This window comes from Hibiscus syriacus, unplaced genomic scaffold (assembly GCF_006381635.1).
Source record: "Hibiscus syriacus cultivar Baekdansim isolate YM2019G1 unplaced genomic scaffold, ASM638163v2 tig00110556_pilon, whole genome shotgun sequence".
Lineage (NCBI taxonomy): Eukaryota > Viridiplantae > Streptophyta > Magnoliopsida > Malvales > Malvaceae > Hibiscus > Hibiscus syriacus.
This window is the reverse complement of record NW_024062779.1, coordinates 3,511,094-3,534,917: the sequence shown is the minus strand read 5'-3', so window position 1 is coordinate 3,534,917 and position 23,824 is coordinate 3,511,094. Positions and strand designations below refer to the sequence as shown.

The window sequence follows — 23,824 nt, the reverse complement described above, 5'->3', positions numbered from 1 at the left end:
GAACTAACACAAGACACGATATAAGGAGCGAAGCTCGATGGAGTAAACCATCAGAGGCTGATTGAAACTCGATACAGACGGAGTACGAAACACTACAAATGGCCATGCGATATGCAGAGGAGCCCTCCGTGATGAAGAGGGCAGATGGGTAACCGGATTTTCTAAATTCATAGGAAACTGTGCAATTTTGGAAACGGAGCTCTGGGGAGTTTTCCAAGGATTAAACAGGGCCTGGGACATGGGAGCGCAAAAGGTTATCCTCCAAACCGACAACGTGAAAGTCAAGAAGCTCTTACAAAGACAAAAAACAAGTTGCACCAGCACATAGATGGGCTGTTAAACAGAAACTGAGAAGTAAAGATTGATAATATCTACCGAGAGAGTAATCGAGTGGCCGATAATTTGACTAGACTGGCCCGAGCAGAGGATGGAAGAAGCCATTTTTTCGAAGCTCCACCGGAGCCCCTCCTCCAGGAGGAAGGATAAATTCTATGGATCGTTTCATAGAAATGATTTGAAAGTTGAAACCTTTGATCTATATAATTTTTTAAAAGAATTCTAATTAGAGAGATAAAAACAGAAGAATGGAAGCTCTCTAACACACTCATTGATTAAAAACTATGTTGAACAACATTGATACTGGACCACGACCAATGTATCGAGAGACTAAAATAAGTTGGAAGATTTTTTTTTCTTTTTGGAGAATATTAAAAATGAATGAGATAAACTTTTTAAAATTAAATTAATATTTATTTAAAATTTAGAGATTAAATTTAAAATTAATTATTTTTATTAACATCTTACGTCATTAATAGATAAAATAATTAAAATATAATAACTTGATCATAAATAATCTAAATATTATTTTTTAATCTTTAATTATTAAAATAATAATAAACGCACACGTAAATGACTTCCGGCTATATTATGCCATTATTTTTTTACTTATTAATAAGTACATATAATTTTCAGTTCTTTCTTCAAGCTTCTATCACAAAAGCCGAGAAAATAAATACCTTTCATTCTTAGTTTTTTCACTTTTCTGCTTTCCCTAGCTCTTTTTATTCTCCGCTCGTACATTTAGCCAAAAAAAAAAAAAAAACAACATAAAATCTTTGACCAGAAAAAATAGATTAAAAGTGAGCATGTACTTAGAAATCTTTCAAGAAAAACTCAGAAAACCGAATTTAATTTAAGAAAAGTGGCAAAAGTGCCAAAAGGTAATCTTCGTATCAGGAAAAAGAGGAAAAATATTTTCCCAGATCCTTATTTTTGGTTGTTTACACTGGCTTTCTCTTTCACTACCCCAGATCCTTTTTCTTTCATGAACCCCTTCAACCTGTTTCAATCTTTTCTTTTATGGGTTTATTTTTGTTTCCTTTCTGGATTTTTAGTCGCATGCAGGATTAACTTTCTGTTCCTATTTATTATTTCTTTTGTTTTAAATTCAGGATTTAGAGGGCGTATACATTTGTCCAAGCAATCAATTATTTTGGATATTTTAGAGTATTAGGTCTGCTTCAAAACGGAGATTAAGGACTGAGTTTGAAAGATTAGATTTATTTAACCATTTATTTTCTTTGGAGTATTTTGTTGGAGGGGGTTTTTTGATGGGGAGCACCGATGAGCCCAACATAAGGGACATTGATGTGTCGGTGGGTGGCTTGGTTTGGGTCCGACGCAGAAATGGTTCTTGGTGGCCGGGTCGGATTATGGGCCTTGATGAGCTCTCCGAGGGTTGTTTGGTTTCTCCAAGATCCGGCACCCCTGTTAAGCTTCTTGGTCGCGAAGATGCAAGCGTGTGAGCCCATTTTTAATCTCTTAATCACCTTTTAGATTTCATTTGGATAGGGTCTAATGGCTTACATTCCCATTGACGATTCATTGTAGTTGTTTTCTTGTATTACATGTATTTGTTTAGTAGTTTGATAGTTTTTTTCAATTTTTTATTCTTTTTATTCCTTGATCAATAATATAATATGAAAGGGGAAGAATTTGCTTGTATTACATATATAAAATCATCTATGGTTCCATTTTGGAGAGAAGATTGCTAGCTTGTGGTTTTGGCCTCGCACTTGTCTTTGTATCTATGGTTTTTGTAGTAACATATGGTGGAAAATGGAGTATTTGAATCAAATTGAAATGCCTGCTTGTTTGCTTTGATGCATTAGGCTTGTTATTTGTGCTTTTAGACGACCATTTAATTCATGAGGTATACTATCTTGGCAATAAAATCTTTTGTGGCTCTCTTGGAACTAACTGAAGCTTTGACTACTGGTAAATTGAGATTTTTTTTATATAGCATTGTTGATTTTATGCTAGACTGTTCTGCATTTTACTCTTTAAGAGCCCTTTAAAAATGTTGTAGTGAATAGTCATTAACAAATTTCTAAATCAGTTAAGTAGTTGAGTGTTTGTTCTGTCACACAGTTGTAGTGAATAGCCCTTTATAAAGGTTGTAACCGTTACTTGTCACCTTTTAGCTTTCGGATTATGTATCGATCCATTAGAAAAATAACTTAATTAACCGATGTTTGAATAAACGACTGCTTTTTTCCTTTTTAGATAATGACAAATTAAGTTCAAGATGTTACCTTTATATACCATCATTATCTTGACTCAACTTCCATCAAATAATTTTTTTATCTAGAATGTTTATCTTTGAAGACTGAAATATGTTGCTTCAACGATCGTCATCAAGTGGAAAGAGTTTACTGTGCTTAGAGTATGTTATAGTTACTTAACTTTCTTGATTAAATCTTCATCATTTTTGGCTTTAGGGACTGGTATAATCTTGAAAAGTCTAAGAGGGTGAAGGCCTTCCGTTGTGGAGAATATAATGAATGTATTGAGAAAGCAAAGGCTTCGGCAGCAAATTCTAACAAGAAAGCAGTGAAATATGCTAGAAGAGAAGATGCTATTCTTCATGCTCTTGAGATTGAGAGTGCACGTCTAGGCAAGGATCATCCAGATTATTTCTCTAGAAAAGATAATTCTGGTGGTGTCAAGGGTATTTTGGCCAGAGAATCACCCACCATGTTACATTCTGGGAAAGAAAATGACATGTCTGATGAAATGAGTGGATCTGAGGATGCTTCAGATTCAGCTCCAGAATTATCACAGTCTGGGATATCCTTTGAAGAGCTAAATCATATTAACGGTACTAAGGGCCACTCTAAGATCATAAAGAGAAGAAAAACCCCAAATGATTCCGAGGATGATGGATCAGAAAGAATCAAGCGCATGAGAGGACTTGAGGATCTAGGTATGGGTGTAGGATCAAAAAGAAAAGCCCAGGCTGCAGGTGCACTTGAGCTAGTTCAGCAAGATAATTCTTCATTCTATGGATCAAATGCTGGAAGTTGCCTTTCTAATGGAGGTCCCATAAATGGTAGCAGAAATCATTCATCATCAGTGAAAAGAAAGAGATCTCAGGTGGCAAATGTTCATGAATTCCTCAAAAGAAAAAATCGTCGTCGACCATTAACCAAGGTTTTGGAGAGTACAGCTATTGTGTCAGTTCCAGTTGTTTGTGATGAACTTACAAGCTCAAGTGGTTCACCTCTTCGAGGACTTTCTGACAGCAAGATTTCAGGAATTGATTCTAATGAATCAAGCAAAAGTGCACCTGCAGTAATTGACAATGGTCACAACAACGATACTAACAACTCGGATAGTACTGGAGTTTCATGCGAGAATGGTGTCTCCTTAAATGCTTCTGAACATGTTCCCAATGCTGATGCATCTCTAACTAATAATAAGACAAAAGAAAATGAAATGTCCAGCTTACCAGAGCTAGCTGAAACTGAATCTTCTAACAGGCTATTTGATGTGCCGTTTGTTGGAGAAGATAAGCCATGTGCAGGTATTCTGGATTAAACATTTATGAACTGTAGCATTTCTTGTTACAACTGCATCATTCTTGTACACACAAACATACTCTTCTGTTTTTGTTTGGTTGCAGCTGATGGGTAGATTGTTGTTTCTTGTTATTGTTCACTATTTTCATCATATGTCTACATAATGTTGGTTTTGTCTTCTTTAAGATATTCTCCCGTATTTAGCTTTTACTGTGGCTTGTGGCTAGTTACGAGTTATCTTTGTCTTAATAAATGATAAGATATATATTATATATATTTGTGTTGGGTCGTGTCTTGTGTTTACGTGATTGTGTCTAATAATATTTATAAATACATGGACACATACATGTACTTATTTCTGGTTATGTGGTGATTGGTTTAACTGTTTGCCAACAGGCCTAGTCAGAGTTGTTCATCAACTCAATTATCTTAACTACATTTTGTTCGACTTTTTAGAGCATCTAACTAGCTATAGCTAATGAACTGCAGGAAATATTGTGAGTTTGTATATGATAGGATTGAAAGTTAAACACTGATGTTTATGCTCCTCCACTCTATCAAAGGGTTGAACTCAAAGCTGCATTGACAATAAGGCCATAATTTGAACCTATAACTTGAATGATCCTACCAGTGGTTCTTGTATAATCACAATATGCTGGTAGATTAAGTTGAGTTTGTGATAACTAGATGGAAGAATGTTCTTCCATAACTTGGTTCCTTTACCTTTACTCTCTTGTTATCTTCAACCGTAGAATTTTAATTTTTTTAGTATTTTTACTGATAAATCACTTCATTCTGGCAGATTTTTCTCCAATATTTGTATCTTGTTCATCTGAGACTCCTGAAGTCGGTGATTTGGGAAGGCAAGCTGAAATTGAGGGACGTGCTGAGCCTGGTTGTACCAAATCAGTAGATGTTCATGTAACTAGTATTAGCCAGAGGATAGAGAAAGGAACTGCTGAGTGGCAGTTAAAAGGAAAGAGGAAATCACGACAAATAAGTAGAAACAAGAAACGTGACTCGAGAAAATATCTTGATGCAGATGATGAACCAAATTCTTATTTAGCAGGTATAGAGTGCTTGGTTAAGGGTTCTGATCAGAAAGTTGGTTGTGATGGTGTTGGTGGGTCAGTTGCTCCTTACTATTGCACCTTGCAACCCAAGCTCAAGTCAGGTGTTGAAGAGCAGCTTGACGGTTTGCAGGAGAAGCCCGTGTCTCAGGAGCCTCTTGTGGGGGGACCAACAGCGGAATCGAAAACACTAGCTGATGATTCTCTGACCCCTCAAAGGTCACTTCCATACCGTCAGTCCCGTTTTATGGTTCACTCCAGATATCAGATGACAGATTTTCCTGGAAAAACTTGTTCTGCTGATTTGTCATCATACGATGTTAAGATTGAGGTGAAAGCTAACTATCGGCCACAGCATGTTCCATTAGTTTCCCTCGTGAGTAAGCTGGATGGAAAAGCCATAATTGGTCACCCTCTAACAGTTGTTGAGGTTTCGAGTGATGATTACCATGGCAATCCAACTCGTGAAGCTTCTATTAAGGGCAAAAAAAAGTCTGAAGTTGGTCATTTAGCGAAGCGAAGATCCAAAGGTGGACCAGTCTCTAGGAAGCATATGAAATTGCAATCACATTTCCTACCCTGTAAACCAGCAAAATCAAAGAAATCTGGACTATTGTCTAAGAAGACTCGGAAATTGTCTTCATTGACTGCTCAGAAGATAGGTGCAGGTGACCGGAAAATGGTAGCAGAGAAGCCTAATGATCCGGTAATCGCTTGTGTTCCTCTAAAGTTGGTATTCAGTAGGATAAATGAAGCAGTAAACGGCTCTGTACGGCCCAAATGTTGACCTTAACATCCGGCAATCCATGAGTAGGTGATCCCTTCTACAGTGAATGCGCTCAAATCCGGGATTTTATTTTTCAGTTGAAATTGCTTTCATTCTCCACAGTTAAAATGAATCCCGTTGTACAATTGAAAACCGTATTGGACTGTTGCAGAAAAAAAAGCTGGTACGGGTATGAATGAAGAGGATGATAAAGATGAAGGCCTGTATATATGAAACATGTAACATGAGGTTGAGTTGTAAAGGAAAGTAATTTCCATGACCTGATATTGTTTCCCCCCCATAAATTTCAGGTTGATTGAGTTTAAGGAGGCGACCAACATAAATTTTTGTGTTTGAATTATTTGTACCTTTTTCTTTTTCATTGGATTTGAGACTTTGATATGATAATTTCCAAAGACTTCTCTCTTTATTTTTAATGCGGACAAATAATAAAACTTTGACATTTTGTGTTTAAAATTTTAATATACATGCTAAATTTTATTTTGCATTTGACTTCACTTGCAGGCTGCTTCATGGATATCATCACCCTTTTTGAGGTTATTTTTCATTTCCCTTTTTTATTTATAAAATATATCATCACTCGTCGTATATTAGTTGATTGCTCACGCTTGTCACAAGATTAAACTTTACCGACTGTAATTATTTGAGTAATATTTGAAAAAAAAAATTATATCGTATATTTAATATGTGATTGAGTTGACATTACAAATCATTAGGAGGATGAAATAGTTTCTCAAGTGATAACAAATAATATTATGATAAAATTTTCGTCATTTTATATTTTTGATATAATTTGTAAATAAAAAACTTTAAAATTATTATTTAAGAATTAAATATGAGACTAATAAGTTTATATATAAACCATTTATCATTTTTTATGGTCTAAATGAATGAGTATGATAAATTTTAATATTTTTAAAATATTTCTATAAAATAATGCAAAAGCCCAAAAACAATCCTGAAAGGAGCTGTAGAAACCCTAGTCTGTAAGCAATATATATTTGTTGAACTTGCTAGTTTCTGTTTGCCGCGTTCTCCCCAATCTTATTAAGCCCTAAAAACAACATGCTATCTTCTTATTTTAGCTCAATTTAATAGTTCGTTTCTGATTTCGCTTGATTGTTCGGAGGATTTTAATCTTAGTGAGTGGATCTGGTGCAGTGACGTTCAGGCAAAGAGAAAATGGCTACAGTTCCCGGACAGTTGATTTGGGAGGTAGTTTAGAAGAACAATTGTTTTCTGGTGAAGCAATTTGGAAGAGGAACTGCTGGCCTTCAGTTCAGCAAAGAGCCGAACAATCTGTACAACCTCAACTCTACAAACATTCTGGTATTCTTCTGATTCAATAGTTTCTACCCTTTTTTTCCCATTATTGTTTTTGATTTGAGGTTTTTGATCTTAGGTTTATTGGAAGCGTGGTATCGTAGTTAATTTCCCTTGCTTTTCTTTTTCATTTCATTAAACGCGAGATGGTAACGATGTTATCTGCACATGCAGCTAATTTTAAGGACAAATGCTTAAGATATAATTGAAAATGGTGATTGATGTAAAACAAAATCAAATGTAGAATGGTCTGAATCTCAAAAGATGGCTTTATGACTTTTACGAGCTATGATGTCCATTTGTTCAATACATTTTCTTTAATCCCTTCCATTCGTCGGACACTGAATACTTTACATGTTCCTGGTTTTAACCTGAATTTCCCTTTGCTACCTAATGCTAGGGTTGGCAAACAAGAAAACAGTCAGCATTCAAAGCGAGGGCAAAGACCGGTCTGTGCTGCTAGCAACCACCAAGACTGAGAAGCAGAACAAGCCTTCCAGCTTGCTTCACAAATCTGTTATGAAAAAGGAGTTCTCCAGGATGGTCAAAGCAATAAAAACCAGGTAAATGGATATAGTTTTCTGAAACATCTTTTCACTTTTTTACTAGGTTTGGCGTTGATGATTTACTAATTGTTGGGCTAGTCTTGCATGCGAAAGAAACTGTTTGTCTAAGATCACTTTTAAAGGCAGTAAGCCACATTTTTATTTCTTATCTAATATTTCGTCCTACACCTACGCTGTTAATTTGTTGTATTGCTAGTGATCTGTCAAAAGGTTCTGTTTGCTTGCATTCAAATATAAATTTTCCTGGAAATATTGCAGTGATGAAGCAATAACATGTAAGAAGGATCTATTTGTTGGGTTCTTCTGTGAAATGTACTTGTTACGCTTGGCTTCATGTGTTTTAATGCTTACTGCTGTGGTTATTGGTATAGGTTTTCATGAAAAGTCTGAGACTTTTTCTGAGTGATATCCAGGTATCCTAGTAATTTAGTTTAAGATGCTTTTTCTGGTCGGTTTTATAAGTCCGGTCACATCTCACCATAATTTTCTATTTTACGAATATTTATTTTCTCCTGATGGATGTTCCAAACATTACAGGTGACAGACAACTACTACAGGCCGGATTTAACGAAAGCAGCTCTTGGAAGGTTGAGTGCTGTGCTCAGGAGTCTGAAGGTGGCCAAGTCTGGTGTCAAGAAGAGGAACAGGCAAGCATTGAAGGCTCGTGGCAGGAAGTGAGCTTGACCTTTCATGTTGTATGTGCTCTGCTATTTTCTTTACACCAGACAATTTTTTACCCCTTTCTTGAAATTGCCTTTTATTTTTGTTCGATAGAATTGTCGTATTTTCATCGATGGTTTTTAGAAATTCAAATCTACATTATTTTCAAGCAGAATGGATCGGCATGGTTCTTTGTTTCGTAATTTGCTGTTTTACCTCTAATTTTCACCGACATTGAGAAAAATATATAATTTGGCTCTGCCATTGCAATTGTATAGCCAACAATTGTCATCCTTTCCAAAAGAAATCCTGCATCTTTTGTTTGTATATAACAAGGGTGAATCATAATGTGTGTAGATAATATGGAATTTCAAATGTCCAAGGCTTTTCTTTCTTGGAATTATTCAGATTACTCAACAGTCGGTATTGCCAATGGCAACGTAAATTGTAATGTGAAAATGTCATAATTCGCAATTCAGCTCTTTAAGAATACTTGCCTTCTCAGTCTCAAACATAGCCAGGTGTTTGAAAATATTGGGGTAATCGACTCGTGACATCCTTTTATGATGTCTAACATTGTTGAAAATTTCAGGTGATTGAAAGTTTTCTATACAGATAAATTTAGGGTCCGTTTGATAATGCTTTCGAGAAGCACTTTTAGTTAAAAAAAACTCATTGACCGTAAAGTCAATGTCAAACGGATAAAAAATGAAAAAGAAAATAAGGTGAAAACGGTGGTTTTAAACCAACCGCAAAAGCTAGGATTTCTAGCTTTTTTTTTTCAGTTTTAACTTTATATTTGGAAGCAAATTATAATTTTACCCTTATTAATCATGGATTTTGCTCAATTATGTATTTTTATTTTATTTTAATAATTTAATAGTAATATCCTTAAAAAATAATTTATTACTTTTAATAATTTATTTTAATTATTTAAGAATAAATAAATTTCATGATTTATATATTAAAATATTAATAGTGGGTTATGTAAAATATATTTTTATTACAACTATATTTTTTATTTGTATTTTTATATATTTAAATTGATATAATTCATACATAATAATAATATTTTGAATTTATTATAGTTTAAATTGATATGATTCGTATATAAGTATAAATATAATTTAAATGTTATATTTTTAATTTACAATATAATGGCTATATACATTTTATCTTTTCGAACTCACATTTTAACTACAATTCCAAATAATTAAATTTTAAACTACATTTTTTAACAATAATTTTAAAAGTCAATTTTCAAAAACACTAAATGATATAGAGATGTTGAAGCACGTGGATAGCATAATCAAGGTTTCCCTCCCATTCCATAATTAGAGTTAGAGATCATAATATGAGTTTATCAAAAGTAAATATTGATTCGTTTTTTTAGAAGTTTTTCTAATAATATAATGACAATTTTGGGTTGCTTTTGGAATTTTGTTTTTATTAGAATTTTTCATTATTCACACGCTCACATTGCATAGCCCCTTGATTCTTTTCTTCAAGCGCATTCGGGCTTCCATTATCAACTCCAAGGGATTGTCTCAGGCATGACTCATTTCTCATCTTGGAAACATTTGCTCGAACTTCACTGTTCAATATATCCACTGAGCTGCTTTTGGTTTCTCTGTTACATGAATCATGTGATCGTTTCAATGATTTTGAATCCTTGATTTTGGCTGACAGGTCGGATGATGTATCAGCTCTCTGGTTGAATTAGATCTTTCCATGATGTCTTGATTGCTTTGAAATAATCTTCCATTCTCCTCAGCCTGGTTCCCCATATATCTACTAGACTTCGGACCTACAGAACTTCCATTAGCATTTTGAGGTTGCTTTGAAGAACTTGACTTCAATTTAGGAAAATGTTCCAGGTTTTCACCCTGCTTACCGCAACTGCTATTTCGACCCATTCCGGACCGAGCAGAGGTAGGAACCCTAAGGTCATCATCGTTGACTAGGTTTCTCGCAGAAGCTTTCTTAAAGCTGGAGAAATAGGGAGGTTGAAATGCACTTTTTACAGAAACAACTGGAGTTGGTGGATCCGTATCCAAAGTACCTATAGCTTTCGAGAATCTATTATCTTGATTTTCTACGGTGGTACTCATTTTAGTCCCTTGGATGGAATAAGAATGAAACTTCTCAGCCAGAATCGAAGATTCATGGGGGTACTCAAGCGGCATAAGCATACTAGTTTCATTACATTCACCCTAACCATTTCTTGTCATACAACATAAAATGGGAAGAAACAACAACTGCATCGTATTGCTCGAGAGGAGCACTAAAGGTGAATTTGAAGAAAACAATTGAATCTAAGGATTTAAGGAAAAAATCATTAAAAAAATAGCAAACTTACATGGCTTGATGATATTGAAGGAACCAAGTTGTTGGTATTATTTGGTGGAAGTGATCCAGCGTTGAACCTTTGGGAAGGGATGCTGAGTTGCTCATAGAGGGCCATTTTGTTCCTTGGAGGTGCCTTTGTCCCCCCTTTTTCTGTATCATTAACATGAAGCCTAAGAAACATAGGACTCATCTTCTTTGCCTCCTCTTTTCTTCTTTTCATCATCGTTTCGAAATCTTCGATTCACCACAAACTTTAAACTCAAAGAAACAAGTTCTTCCACCATCAAAACACTCAAATTCAACCATGAATAAAAGTTTATTCCCCAGATGGAAATTGAATTGAAATTTTTCTGAAGCACCCAGAAAACACAAGTCTTTTGATTTTGGACTAAAGAAGAAATCAGAACTGTATCCATCCAAAGATGTTCAACACTTCAACCCACCTCAGAAAAACAGGTCTTTTGACTGTAAACCCTAAACAAAAAAACAAGAACTCGTGAAAATTGCTTAAAGTAACAGGAAGCTTTGCTAATATCCATGAAAACCAGAACTTTTACTCCAAAAATCAATAACCCAGATAACTTATAACAAATCTAGCTACTGATAGTAAAAACACAAATTTCACCAATATATACCCTCTCACTTGATCCTGTAAAAACAATAACTTTTTAGCCCCAATAACAGTTAACGCTCCTTTTCATTTTTCAACAAAGCCGATTCGTTAAAGTTCCCCGAAGAAGTAAAATGAGAATCTTCCCAATAAAAAGTAATGTAAAAGCCAAATAAAAGCAGGGGGAAAAAAGAACAGTGGGGAAGAGTGAAGACAGATTCTACTAGAGAACAAAAGTTGCCTTAGAATTCCACAAGAGAGGGGTCTTTTTCTCCCTTTCATCACCCAAAAGCAAAAAGCTTCATCACTGCCATGGAAAACAAAAAAAATAAATAATTCACCCTTCGGCACCCTACACTTATCTCTATCCTCTGGCTCGACCTAATACATGTCTCAGATGCACCTTATCTCATGGCGGTATGTTTGAGGGATATCAATTTTCTAGTGGAGTAGTGTTTATAGTGTGTGCATATATATTTAACCCAAAAAATTTATAAAGGTTTTTTAAAAATCGAAAGTTAATTTTTACAAAGTCTTGATTAGCACGATGACTTAAAATAGATTGAACGAATTAGTAATTCTAAACATCGAAAGTTAAATTTTACAAAGTTTTAATTATCGTAAAATAATAGAGATTTTTGCTTTAAAAAAATACACGAAGACATCGTTTTAGATGATATTTATAGCCTTGTAGGTTTTGGTTTGTATTAGTATTGATATTGTTTGACTATATTTTCTATTATATTTTTATTTTAAAAAAATTATTTATATTTTATCTATTATACGATACAAATATAAAAGCATAAAATTATTATCTCATCCAAAACATTAAAACTTATTGGACCGCCCGTGTCTATCCTATTTCTAAGACATATCGCATTTTCTCCATGACTAGACAGCAACGAAGATCCTGCCACGTCAACTTGGTCCAATTTATTTAGATAATGTGGCTGATATGTCATGCCTTCATTGAGTATTGGGTACAACGAAAAAGCAACAGAAATTTCAGGGAAAATCAAAAACAGATTATCACATTTAAAAGGAAGCAAATCCCAATGTGGTCAAAATGGAAAAGTGGCACGTGAGTAATTAAGTGGTTTGGGTTTTGAACGGCCACATGTTGATCAGTTCTTCATAAATTTGGTCAATTTAGGTTTTAAAATTATCTCATTCAAAATTTCATAACTAAAAAATTAATAAATAATATTATTTTTTACATTTATATCTCATTTTTTACACTTATAAATAAATCTATTAAATATATCGATCATCGTTTAAAATATAATTTTTTCATTTTTTCATATTATATGACCTAACTACAGTGACAGATCGAGCAATGTTTTTTAGGATAGACATATATGTACTAATAATAGAAATTTTCTATATTCGTGATACAAACACTAACAAAATTTCAGGATAAATATCATCAGTAAAATAAATAACAAACATAAAAATTCAGGTTTCAAATTAAACATGTGCTCATCTTAATATATATATATATATATATATATATATCTTTTTTTTACATAATCGAATTTATTTCCTAAAATTATATGTTTGATCAATAAAATACAAAACTAATGAGGCAGAGGAAGTACTAAATTTCTTTAATCACAATTCTTTATTTCTTCCTTTTTCCTATAATCTATCTCATATAATCATTTCATATAGATTAATTCATATTCCAATATTATATTTTATAAAACTATAATTTTATAATTCTGTTTTATACATTGATAATCAGTATGATTATAATTAAAAAGATGCGAAATTTTAGATTTTTAAGTTAGAATTCGTTTCATTATAATTACGTGTAACATATCTTTCTCGTATATGTTATCGAATACGAGTCGATTATATCACATACTTTTAAAACAGTTACCGTATTTAAAAAACAGTAAATTTTTGTTTCTTTAAATAATACAATCTAATAATAAAACATTTAAAAAGTCGTTTAATACTAATATGTAATATAGTGTTTATATGCATCATATAATAGTTTGAGTTAACTGATAAATATAATACTACAAAAGTCTATTTCGAACATTCCTACGAGAGCATCATAACATAACAAAATACATGCCAACTAGTAATATCAAAAGAATATCTAAATATATCATACTGTTACTGATGATATCAATTGCACTCCTCACTATGATCGTACTCTAACACCTACGCGTGAAACAATCAGACGCTAAATATTCACTTAGTGGGGCATAATAAAGTAAGGCATTTAAAAACATAAGTAATCATAAGAGATCAAAATACGATTTAATATGTATAAAATATATAAAAGCATAAAACTAACTTGATAAGCCAACTTATTTCCTCAAGGATGAATCATGTAGAGGTAGGGGTTAGGGTTCCAAGGTTTTCGCTTGATTCAAGCATAAAATCAACCTTTATTCAACATTTCAAAACCTCTACAATTAATCCCCTAACTTAATTTCATCAAATCACATCTTTCCCCAAAACTTAGGGTTAGGCCGAACCTACTATAAGCATATATATGTGATTTTAATCATCAATCAAGCTTGGAAATGAATCTACAACATCAATAACCTCAAAATTTATCATCAAATCTTAAAACCCTAACATGAACAAAAATCCTATAATTTGGGATCTTTGAACTCAAGCAAGATTAGCATGCAATATTAGTACCAAATGATAGAGCTCGTCGAATAAAACAATTATCTATTTCACGTCTTAATCCAGAAACCAAAGAAAATTGTTTGAAAATGAAAAACAAAAATTTTTCTTACCTAAGGTATGACTCACGGCGATGTATGGAGAAGATGAACAACCTTACATGAAATTTTAGCTTAATTTCATGTTAATTTGTTATTTATTTAAGCTTAAATGAATTTTAAATTCATTTAATTGAGAAATGACAATTTTACCTTTAATGAAACCTTATATTTACATCCATACCATGCCACATTACCCTTATCATCTTCCCAAAGTCAAAGATGAACAAAATAATTTACCATTTACAACTTTACCCATGCTCTTTTCTAAAAATTTCAATCTTGCCATTTTTCATCCAACTGTCCAAATTGAACATAGAAATTAATTCTCAAATCCAATGATCTATATCACTTTCCATCATTTTAAAATTTGGAAATAATATTTATAAGCTTAATTTAATATCCTTTAGAATTTCTCAAAATTTCTATTCAATCCGATTTACTGAATTTTTACTGGACCTTAACACTTTCTAATTTTTAACACAAATCTCAGATCAAGAATATAATTACTAAACATTATTCTTGGGGTGAACAAATCATTTATGACATAAAAATTCTTTTTGATAAAATTACCACTTTGATCCTTAAACTTTTCCAATTTTATACTTTGGGCACTAAACTTTCAAAATTTACATTATGGTCACTATTTAAAATTTGGGGTATTACATTATGTTCAATTAATATAATACATAAACATAATTATAATTTCAATCAATATATTTATATGATTATAACTATAATTTTTTTCGAATAGTTTAGGAGGGTTATAAGATAATATCACTTTAGATTTAGTTATTTAAACCTGCCGTCTAGAGAATTTCTCTTTCACCACTAAAATCACTTGATAGATGCATAACTATAATTAAATATTATTAAATACAAATAAATACATCAATAATAAAACTTGAACTAAAAAACACATTTTCAAATTCTCTTCTATTTTAGATATTATATATATATATATATATATATATTATTAAGGTTTATTACACTTTTAGATGCCTAAATTATATCTCACATTGACTTTTGGCGCCTAAAGAATTTTTGTTAAAAATAAGTGTCAAATGTTTTTTCTGTTACACTTTTAAGTGCCTACTGTTTAAAAATATCTTTAAGTGACTCATGTCATGTTTAATTTTTTAAAAATTTATTTTTAAATAATATTTTATTTTAAAAAATCAAAAAATTTAAACATGACGCATGTCACTTAATGATTTTTTAACGGTAGGTACCTATAAGTGTAACGAAGAAAACATTAGATACGTATTTTTAACAAAAATTTCTTTAGAGGCCAAAATTTAAAGGAATAAAAATAATTAAATTAACAGGAAACTACACGCTAAATGCTTCAACTGTTATGTTTGTTTCATTTTGGTTATCTAACTATTTTTTGTTTGTTTTAAATCATACTTAACGTTACATTTTAGTTTTATTTTGGTCATTCTTCGTTAAAAAATTAATGGCGCTATTGACGTGTCACCATAAGATAATGTCACATCATCATTGAAATTTTTTAAAACTATAATGTTAGTAGTTTATTACCTTTTTAATTATAAGAGAGCAAAATGAAACCAAAACGTAACGTTAGACATTATTTAAAAAAAATAATAATTGGATGACTAAAATGGAACTAAAACAATAATTGAGATACTAAACGTATAGTGCACCCCTAAATTAAAGTGGAAATGCTTCACACACCTCTCTTTACACGTCAATGATAAACCGAGTGTGTATAAAAAAAACAAACAAAAATAGTGGGTTGGGTTGTTCCATGGGTTAGCTGTGGGAAAGCACACGACCCACCCAAAGTTGAGGGCATGGTGGGGGTAATGTAGAAAAGGACAGATGCCGAGAGAGGGGGCAAGGAAAGTAATTAGTGGGACAGCTACCGGAATTAGCATGAACATAGGCAAGGGTTTTACAAGAAAAAATTGCACTTTATGCAAATGATGATAAGAGTAGGAAAGAGTGTGAGTTACCATTTGACTTGCATATTCGAGAGAAAGAAAAGAGAAGATGAGTTTAACCCCTCTTGAATCAATGCGTTAGTTCAGTTAACGAGAAATCAATGGGATCAATGACTTAGGTTCCCATAATGCCAGATTGTGGGAAGAATACGTCTAGTTTGTGAATTGAGGGGATACCCTCTATAGCAAGCCATTCTTTGTTCTTTACCGTTGAACTTGTTTCCTTGCAAGTTGCCGCAAAATCTAGCAGTTATATGGTACTGTACATATAAAGAGAAGTTGTTTTGGGGGTCTCAATCCTAAGTTCAGCAAACTATTATCTGATAAGTCCCTGACATTACATGCAAATAGTTAAGCAAATGTTTGTCCCACACAAATAGCTTACACTTTTAGTTACAATGATCCTGATATACACTTACAGATATTGTAAGGAGAATACCTTCATTTTGGATCGTCTCAGATTGTAAAAGCTCTTTAACCATATAAATCTCAATTGCATTAAGGATCAGTGGGTGGGTTGAACCAGCAGTTTTGCAGTGCCGTTTTCCGGTCAAGGCAGATCGACAGTGGTTGATGACAAGCGAGGTGGACTAAACTCTTATGGTATCTTGTTTCCGATTTCCCTTTCAATCGTCAATGGCATTCTACTTGAAAATTAAATGTCACTTTGATTACTTCAAATAATCTAAAAGCCCTTGACATATATACCCAATAGGAGAAAATCATTTAAACTATTCTCAATTTATTTTCATCGGCAGCAGAACATGCTAGGATTATTACATCACAAATTTATAAAATTGACACGAATATCCTCCATAAAATTAAGTCCAATAAAAATTATTATACTTCTATTAATTATAAATTACTTTCATGAAGGCCGAATATACCATGCATGACCTACACTACAGATATGCACTGCTAATATTTTAATAAGATGAAATTCATAAATGATCATTAAATTTTATTAAAGTATCTTTTTTATTATTAAACTTTTAAAAGTTACAAAATATGCTTAAACTTTAGATTTTGTTAAGAATGGATATTGATCATTAAATATTGTTAAGGAGGTGACGTAGCATGCTAAATTAATTTAAAAAACATCTTATTTGACCCCTCAATTATAACTAAAATTTTATTTTAATATATATTTTTTCTATCTTTTAAGTTATAATACAAAAATAGAAAGTTTAAATTTTTTAAAAGAATATATGGTAATATTTTTAAAATAAAAAGTATTTTAAAAACAATTATAATTTTGTGAAATTTTTAGTTCATCAAATACATCTAAACTCAAATAAATAATCAAAATAATTCTTAACTTTTAATAACATATCAAATATTTTTTATGATACAAACTCAAATCTATAATATGTCAATAAAAATAACATTTATTTTGTTTTCAATTCAATAAATTTATTTTAATTAAATCAACAGTAAAATGAAATTTTAATTATAATTGAAAGATTAAATATTTATATTTCATAATATTTTAACATGTCACGCTATTTATTCAACAATACAAATTTTTTAAATTGTATATCTGAAATATTATTTTAATATAATTTAATAATTATTTGTGAAATTAACTTATAAAATTAATGATAAATATTAACATTTATTTGTAGAATTTTCCTTTACGGAATACGTAAACAAAAACTACTAGAACTTTTTAACTCTAAACCGTCTAAAGAAATACTAAATTTATTTTTTTTCTTACTTCTTCATTATAATAATAATAAAATAATTATATAATGTAAAATAACTATTACCATCGTTACCTAGACTTATGTGATAATTAATTAATGATGTACGGAAACGTGTCAATCCTTGATGTCATTTACGATAAATAATGAATTATTAGATTTAAATTCAAAATCTTAATTTTGTCATGATGATTTTATTGACTTTGGATAATTGTTTTCCTAATTCTTAGTAACCCTAATCCCTATTCTTTTATTGGATACTTACATCTGAAAAAATTCTTTAGGGGTGTTTGGTTCAAGGATTGTGGGATTCTCATGGGATGGGAATCCCACATTCTCATGTTTAGTTGGCCGTGAATCTCATTCCCGGTAATATTTTATTACCAATAGTAGATATTTAGGTATATTACCGGAAATGACATTCCCTTAGGTATTGTAACATTACCGGCGTTTTGGACTAAAATGCCCTTAAATTTTTATTTTTTTTTCAAAAATATCATTCTTATATCATTGAATAATAAAAATTATACGAATGTTAAATTACAAATTTATCCTTAAATTATTTTAGATTTACAAAAAAAATTCTATAATTAAAATTTTATATGAAGTTTAGGGATTAAAAAAAAATTACCCTTTCATTAAACCTTTTTATATTTTTAATTTTGTAAAAATATTTATATAAATATCATGAATTTAATTTTTTTAAAGAAAATATATAAATATTTTACAATTTGTAATATTATACAAATATATAATAAGGACAATTTGGTCAAATATACATTCCAATAATCTTTTATTCCTTTAACCAAACACGATAATCTTATATTCCTGCCAAACCAACCAAACACAAAATACAACATTCACAGTAATCCTATTCCCTGGTAATCTTTTATTCCCACTGGTAATCTTATATTCCGTGAACCAAATGCACCCTTAGAATTTAAGACTTTGAACTAGTAAACTTTTTTCGGCTAAAGTTTACCTCTTCTTGATAATGACACCAACAAAGTGAGGAATTAATACCATTTTTCTCCCATTTTGTATAATTATGATTTTATAAAACTACTATGGGCAAATACAAAACATTATTTATTTAAAGATAAATCTCAATCATTTGATATTAAACGTTCACACTCCTAACATTTCTGATGCATGAACTCAAGACCTCAAGGAATAACAACAATTCTTTTACTACCAAATTCGCTCGATTCGAAAATGATTAAATGAATTTTAAAATTATTTTTCATATATAAGTATTAATGTAAAGAAAACTTTAATTATTACATGGATTTTAAAATGATTTTTTATAAATAAAGGTAAATTGATATAAAATTAAAATTAAAAAGTACGTAAAAGTTCAATTATTTTTTTTGTAAAAAATAAGTTATATATGCTTATTTTTTATTCGAAATTAAATCATGTGAGATTGAAAATTATAAAGTGAAACTAATTTCTCTCATATATTAGATTATAAAAATATATTAAATCTAACAAACACATTAAAAAATTTAATTCTAGAGGTCATGGGTTCGAGCACCAGCGACTGCAGCAGGGTGATTGATCATTCATTATCAAATGGTTGAGTGTATTTAGAACATATACTACCTTGTAATAAACTTATCTTACTCAAAAAAAAATTATAATCTATATTACATTATAATCACTCCAAACTATTAAAAAAATACAATCTAAAATACCCTGAATTAATATCAAATGGAAAAGAAAACCAATTACTCCAATTTTTGGACGTTGGCTTTGTTGGCAGCGTTAGAAATGCAATAGCACGTTAAAATTATTAGAAGCATTTAATTTACGAGTGTAAATTAATTTTAGAGGATACGATGAACATGATGTCAAATTATTTTATATGTAAAAAATAAAATACCATAGACAAAACAGTCTTGTTTACGCAACAGAAATTCTATAACTTCGAAGCTTGAAAAAGAGCAACCAATTCCGAAACTGTAACGACAATCTACGAGTACATCCTAATTAGAGGGTCAAAACCCTGTATATATATATATATATATATATATATATATATATATGGTACAAAGATATTATGGACATTGTATAACTAACACACCGATAAAAGCATCAAATACAAACCTTTACATCTTCACGTACAGACAGTAAAACCTTTCAAGTTGACCTGGTTTATTTATACCAATAGAATTTGCAGTCACCTCGCATTAGGTGAGGGAATATTCAATTGAGTGGGAGCTAACTGAATGTTGTGGTTCCTGTCTATCTCGGCCGACAAACACTCGTTCAATTCGGTGACAACGTAAGTCATGGTTGGCCTTCTTGTCGAAGTTGGAGACACGCAAGCCATTGCCAGTTCTACTGCTTTCTTCATGGAGGAAATGTCAAAGTCTCCCTGCAATCTTGAATCAGCAATGGTATTGATATCGTCGCTGGATAACATCAAACTAACCCATTGGCTTATATGTGTAGTCTGATTATACGTTTTTGTTGTCACCGGTCTGTTCGTGATGATTTCCAACAAGACAACCCCGAAGCTATATACATCGCTTTTCTCTGTCAACCTGTTCGACGTAGAATACCTGCATCGAAAACATGGAGGGTTCCGGAGATTCATAACATATTATGATGTTTCAGAGACAGCTGAGAGCCAAGGCCAGATTTACTAACTCAGGGTCGACATATCCCGGGGTACCGGCGACAACAGTAATGACATGACTGTCGCCTTCGAGTGGGAATGCTTTGGACAGCCCAAAATCAGAGAGCTTGGCATGCAGGCTTTCAGTTAACAATATGTTGGTGGACTTCACATCTCTGTGGATTATAGGTGGTGTGCAACCGTGGTGCAAATATTCTAGTCCTGCATTTCGTTTTAATTTGCTCTGTTACTTTTTCAACTATATTCAGTTGACTCATATGTATGAATGCATGCATAGTTTCTGACCTTGTGCAGCTTCCAGGGCTATGCCAAGCCTGGCTTCCCAATTCAGGATACCTCTGCTGCTATCTACATTAAATCATACTTGGTTTAAATTTAAAAATAATATTTAACGCATTGATGATGTATAATCATATGAGCCACCGGGGTATAAATAATCTAACCTTTGAGATGCTCTGCTAAGTTTCCTTTGGCCATGTACTCATAGATGAGCCCCATGTTGTTGCCATCATCGCAGTACCCAATAAGCGTGGTCAAATTTCTATGATGAACTCTCAAAAGAAGCTCCACCTGTAAAGGGTTAAAACTCAGATATTTTAAACAATCGTATACATTTAGCTTCCAAATTGATGAGGGATTTGTTAATAGATGTTATACCTCGGCTTGAAACTGCTGATAACCTTGGGCTGAAAATGGAGAAAGCATTTTGACGGCTACTTGAGTTTCATCTAAATAGCCGTGATAAACTGTTCCGAATCCTCCTTTACCAACAACTGTTCCGAAATTGTTGGTCGCCTTTTGACCTGTGCATGCGTGAACCGTCGGTTCTTTGACGAATCCTGTAACGGATTTGTTTTTCTGGAATCGACACCAGTCTTCTGGTGGTCCAATGATAAAACTGAAACAAATTCAATATGATAATGAGTTAGCGAAGAAATATTAATTTAGATCCACCAAAATTTTCTGTAATTACGATCATACCAGCATGTTTTCTTGCTCTCCTTCTAATATTCCACAAGGCGGCCCATACAATTACGAGGACCAAAGCCACTGATGCAACTGATGCTACTACAGGGACAACTGTGTTGTTGTTGTTGTCGTCGCCGTCATTGCTGCATGAACCGGATATACAAATAGGACTTGCGTTTTCATCCATACTGCAATCAATTTCAGTTAGCCAAAAAAAGAACTTGGATTTAAGTTTCCAGTCACGGCTATAAGCATGTGAACATTCAGAAATATAAATAAGGAGAAGGAAATCATACATTAAATCTAGTTGACCCTGGTTTACCCTTTCCGTGAGTCCTGCTGGAATTGAACCGTTGAGCATGTTTCTACTCAAATTTCTGCAAAGAACAGCGGTCATATTTCCTCACTTGTCACTTCTCTTTTTGAAGTAGTCTTAGATTTTCAAATAACTTACAGCAGAGTCAAGAATTGCAGGTTAGCAAGAAATTCAGCCACAGGTCCGGTCAAGCGGTTGTTTGATAAGTCCCTGATAACAAATAGCAATAAGTGAGCCTAATAAATTCCGAAATTAACACATGAACACGTAGATTGGAGACACTCACAGGTACTGTAATTGAGTGAGATTGGCTATAGCATTAGGTATCTCTCCATTCAAATTGCTAGAGGACAAATTCCTGATTTCATGGCCAATTTTTTTAGTAATTTAACCAGAAAAACCCTGCTTACTTAAAACATAAACGCAGACACATGCAAGACTTACAGAGAAATGACTCTTGGTGGATTTGTTTCATCATAGCTGCAATTAAGTCCTTCCCACAAGAATTTTTTAGGAAGACAAGGATCTCCCTGCCAGTTTCTCTTTAATCCATACATGGATTGTATGTTCACCATAGCGTCAACTATCATGTATACGAGAGAACTGGAAATTAGATCGACAGGTAGAGGGAAGGCACGTATATATAAACAACACAGGTCGGTAGCTTTAGACAACTTACCGTCTTTTTCATTGGTTTGAGGCTGAGAAAAATCTTTTACCTCAAAAATCTCAAAGGCATTAAGTATTGGCGGAAGGGTTGAACCACTGGTTCTTTCGATTGTAAAATTGAGATCTTTGAGAGACGATGTGCTGTATATTGTGGTTGTGTTCAAATACATAGGACTAAAAGGTCCATACCATATATCCCCATTATGATAGATACTGAACTCCCTGGATTCGTTGGCTTGGAGTTCTTCAACTTCTGCAAAGTGCATGTACACGTAGTAGCTGGCATCGGTGCTTGAACTGCTCATGTATATATCCATGGGCTGACTACCGTTTACCGGCGTACAGGCAGTACTCATCACAACCGATGGAGTATCATTTCGGTAGCCTAGGACAGTTGAAGAGGTATTTATTTGTGTCCAATCATTTCTTACATAAGGATACCAATATCGATTGAAAACGTCTTGGGGAAACCTGTCAAGGTGCTGCTAATTAATAAATAATATTGAGGGGAATATTCAGCTCGTGATAAAACCGGAAATTAACAAGTAATGGCTCACTTGATAGAATCCTCACTGGAAGACAAACCGACGTCGTATCTTGCATAATGATCGAGCGATTCTGTTTGAGACAGAGTCGGATAAGTTGTGTTATCGATAGGAATCAACTGGAGAAATGATATGCAAGGCACTCCATTCCCAGTATTCACTAGACAGACATACAAATAGTCGGATTGAAGAACATGGAAGATGTCGTAGAAAAAAGAATTATCCGCAGTTCTTAAATCAATCGTATCCCAGAAATGAGGTCCCACGTAAATATCAAACTTTGGGACCATGTTTTCTCCGTCATAGTTTCCATAAATGAAACCTGCTCTGATCAAATAAACGTCTCCCTTTCGAAGAGTGAAGTTGTAACAGTTTCGGTCTCCTTCCGGGAAACTCCTAACGGTCCAATACCTCACAGGTAAACCGTCTCTAAACTCAGGCAACACCCTCCTAGTTAAGCCAGTTTGGATATAAGGTGCATCTGAAATATATGGTATCCCTGTTCTGGGATCAGTGTTGCTTGAACCCGCTGACAGCCCACAGTCTAAGCTTATGAAACCTGAAAATAATATAGCATTAATATCTTTGTGAAATAAAATTGGTCATATTAGTTCCATGTAAAACAAACCTGATATATCTTGGGCACGGATTAGAATTGCAAGAACAGCAAAGCTTAGAATTAGCAACGAGCTACAGAGGAAACAGTATCTTGAGCTTGACATCCTCGTAACGGAACACATTTCTCTAGTTGAGATGCTCAAGGACGAAGAATTAAGTAGCACAATGCTAACTACACTACCTCATTTATAGATACATAATAAATAAACAAATATTATCTGTGATACAGATTTATGCAAATTTTAGATTATTTTAATATAATGCACTTAATTAAGGTTTATGGTTTTAGATTTAGAATTTAGTGGTTAGGCTTAGAATTTATTATTTTAGAGTATAAGTATATTACGTTCCATACAACATCATATATTGTCAAGTGGCATTTATAGAAATTTATTATTTTTTTTATAATTTTATATAATAC

General features: G+C 32.6%; 1 protein-coding gene, 1 non-coding gene and 3 pseudogenes across 2 annotated transcripts; 3 read left to right on the top strand and 2 right to left on the bottom strand.

Moving 5' to 3' along the window:
- The first annotated feature begins 1,007 nt into the window (after positions 1–1,007).
- On the top strand, positions 1,008–6,022 carry LOC120131479 (uncharacterized protein At1g51745-like). The gene is made up of 4 exons (XM_039148467.1): positions 1,008–1,220; positions 1,452–1,801; positions 2,781–3,865; positions 4,663–6,022. The coding sequence occupies exons 2-4, from the start codon at positions 1,611–1,613 to the stop codon at positions 5,715–5,717; spliced, it is 2,331 nt and encodes a 776-aa protein (XP_039004398.1). The 5' UTR covers positions 1,008–1,220; positions 1,452–1,610; the 3' UTR covers positions 5,718–6,022.
- A 717-nt stretch (positions 6,023–6,739) lies between these two features.
- On the top strand, positions 6,740–8,462 carry LOC120131338 (annotated as a pseudogene).
- LOC120131908 lies at positions 7,858–7,946 on the top strand. Its single transcript, XR_005516961.1, has one exon. It is a non-coding gene; the product is annotated as a small nucleolar RNA R24 (small nucleolar RNA).
- A 1,253-nt stretch (positions 8,463–9,715) lies between the features above and the next one.
- LOC120131862 lies at positions 9,716–10,853 on the bottom strand (annotated as a pseudogene).
- Positions 10,854–19,743: 8,890 nt separating this feature from the next.
- LOC120131456 lies at positions 19,744–23,532 on the bottom strand (annotated as a pseudogene).
- Between the last annotated feature and the right edge of the window lie 292 nt (positions 23,533–23,824).

Coding starts and splice junctions, on each gene's coding strand:
- LOC120131479 (XM_039148467.1), top strand. CDS start 1,611: ATGGGGAGCACCGATGAGCCCAACATAAGGGACATTGATGTGTCGGTG. Junction 1,802..2,780: donor GGTCGCGAAGATGCAAGCGT/GTGAGCCCATTT, acceptor TTTTGGCTTTAG/GGACTGGTATAATCTTGAAA. Junction 3,866..4,662: donor AGAAGATAAGCCATGTGCAG/GTATTCTGGATT, acceptor TCATTCTGGCAG/ATTTTTCTCCAATATTTGTA.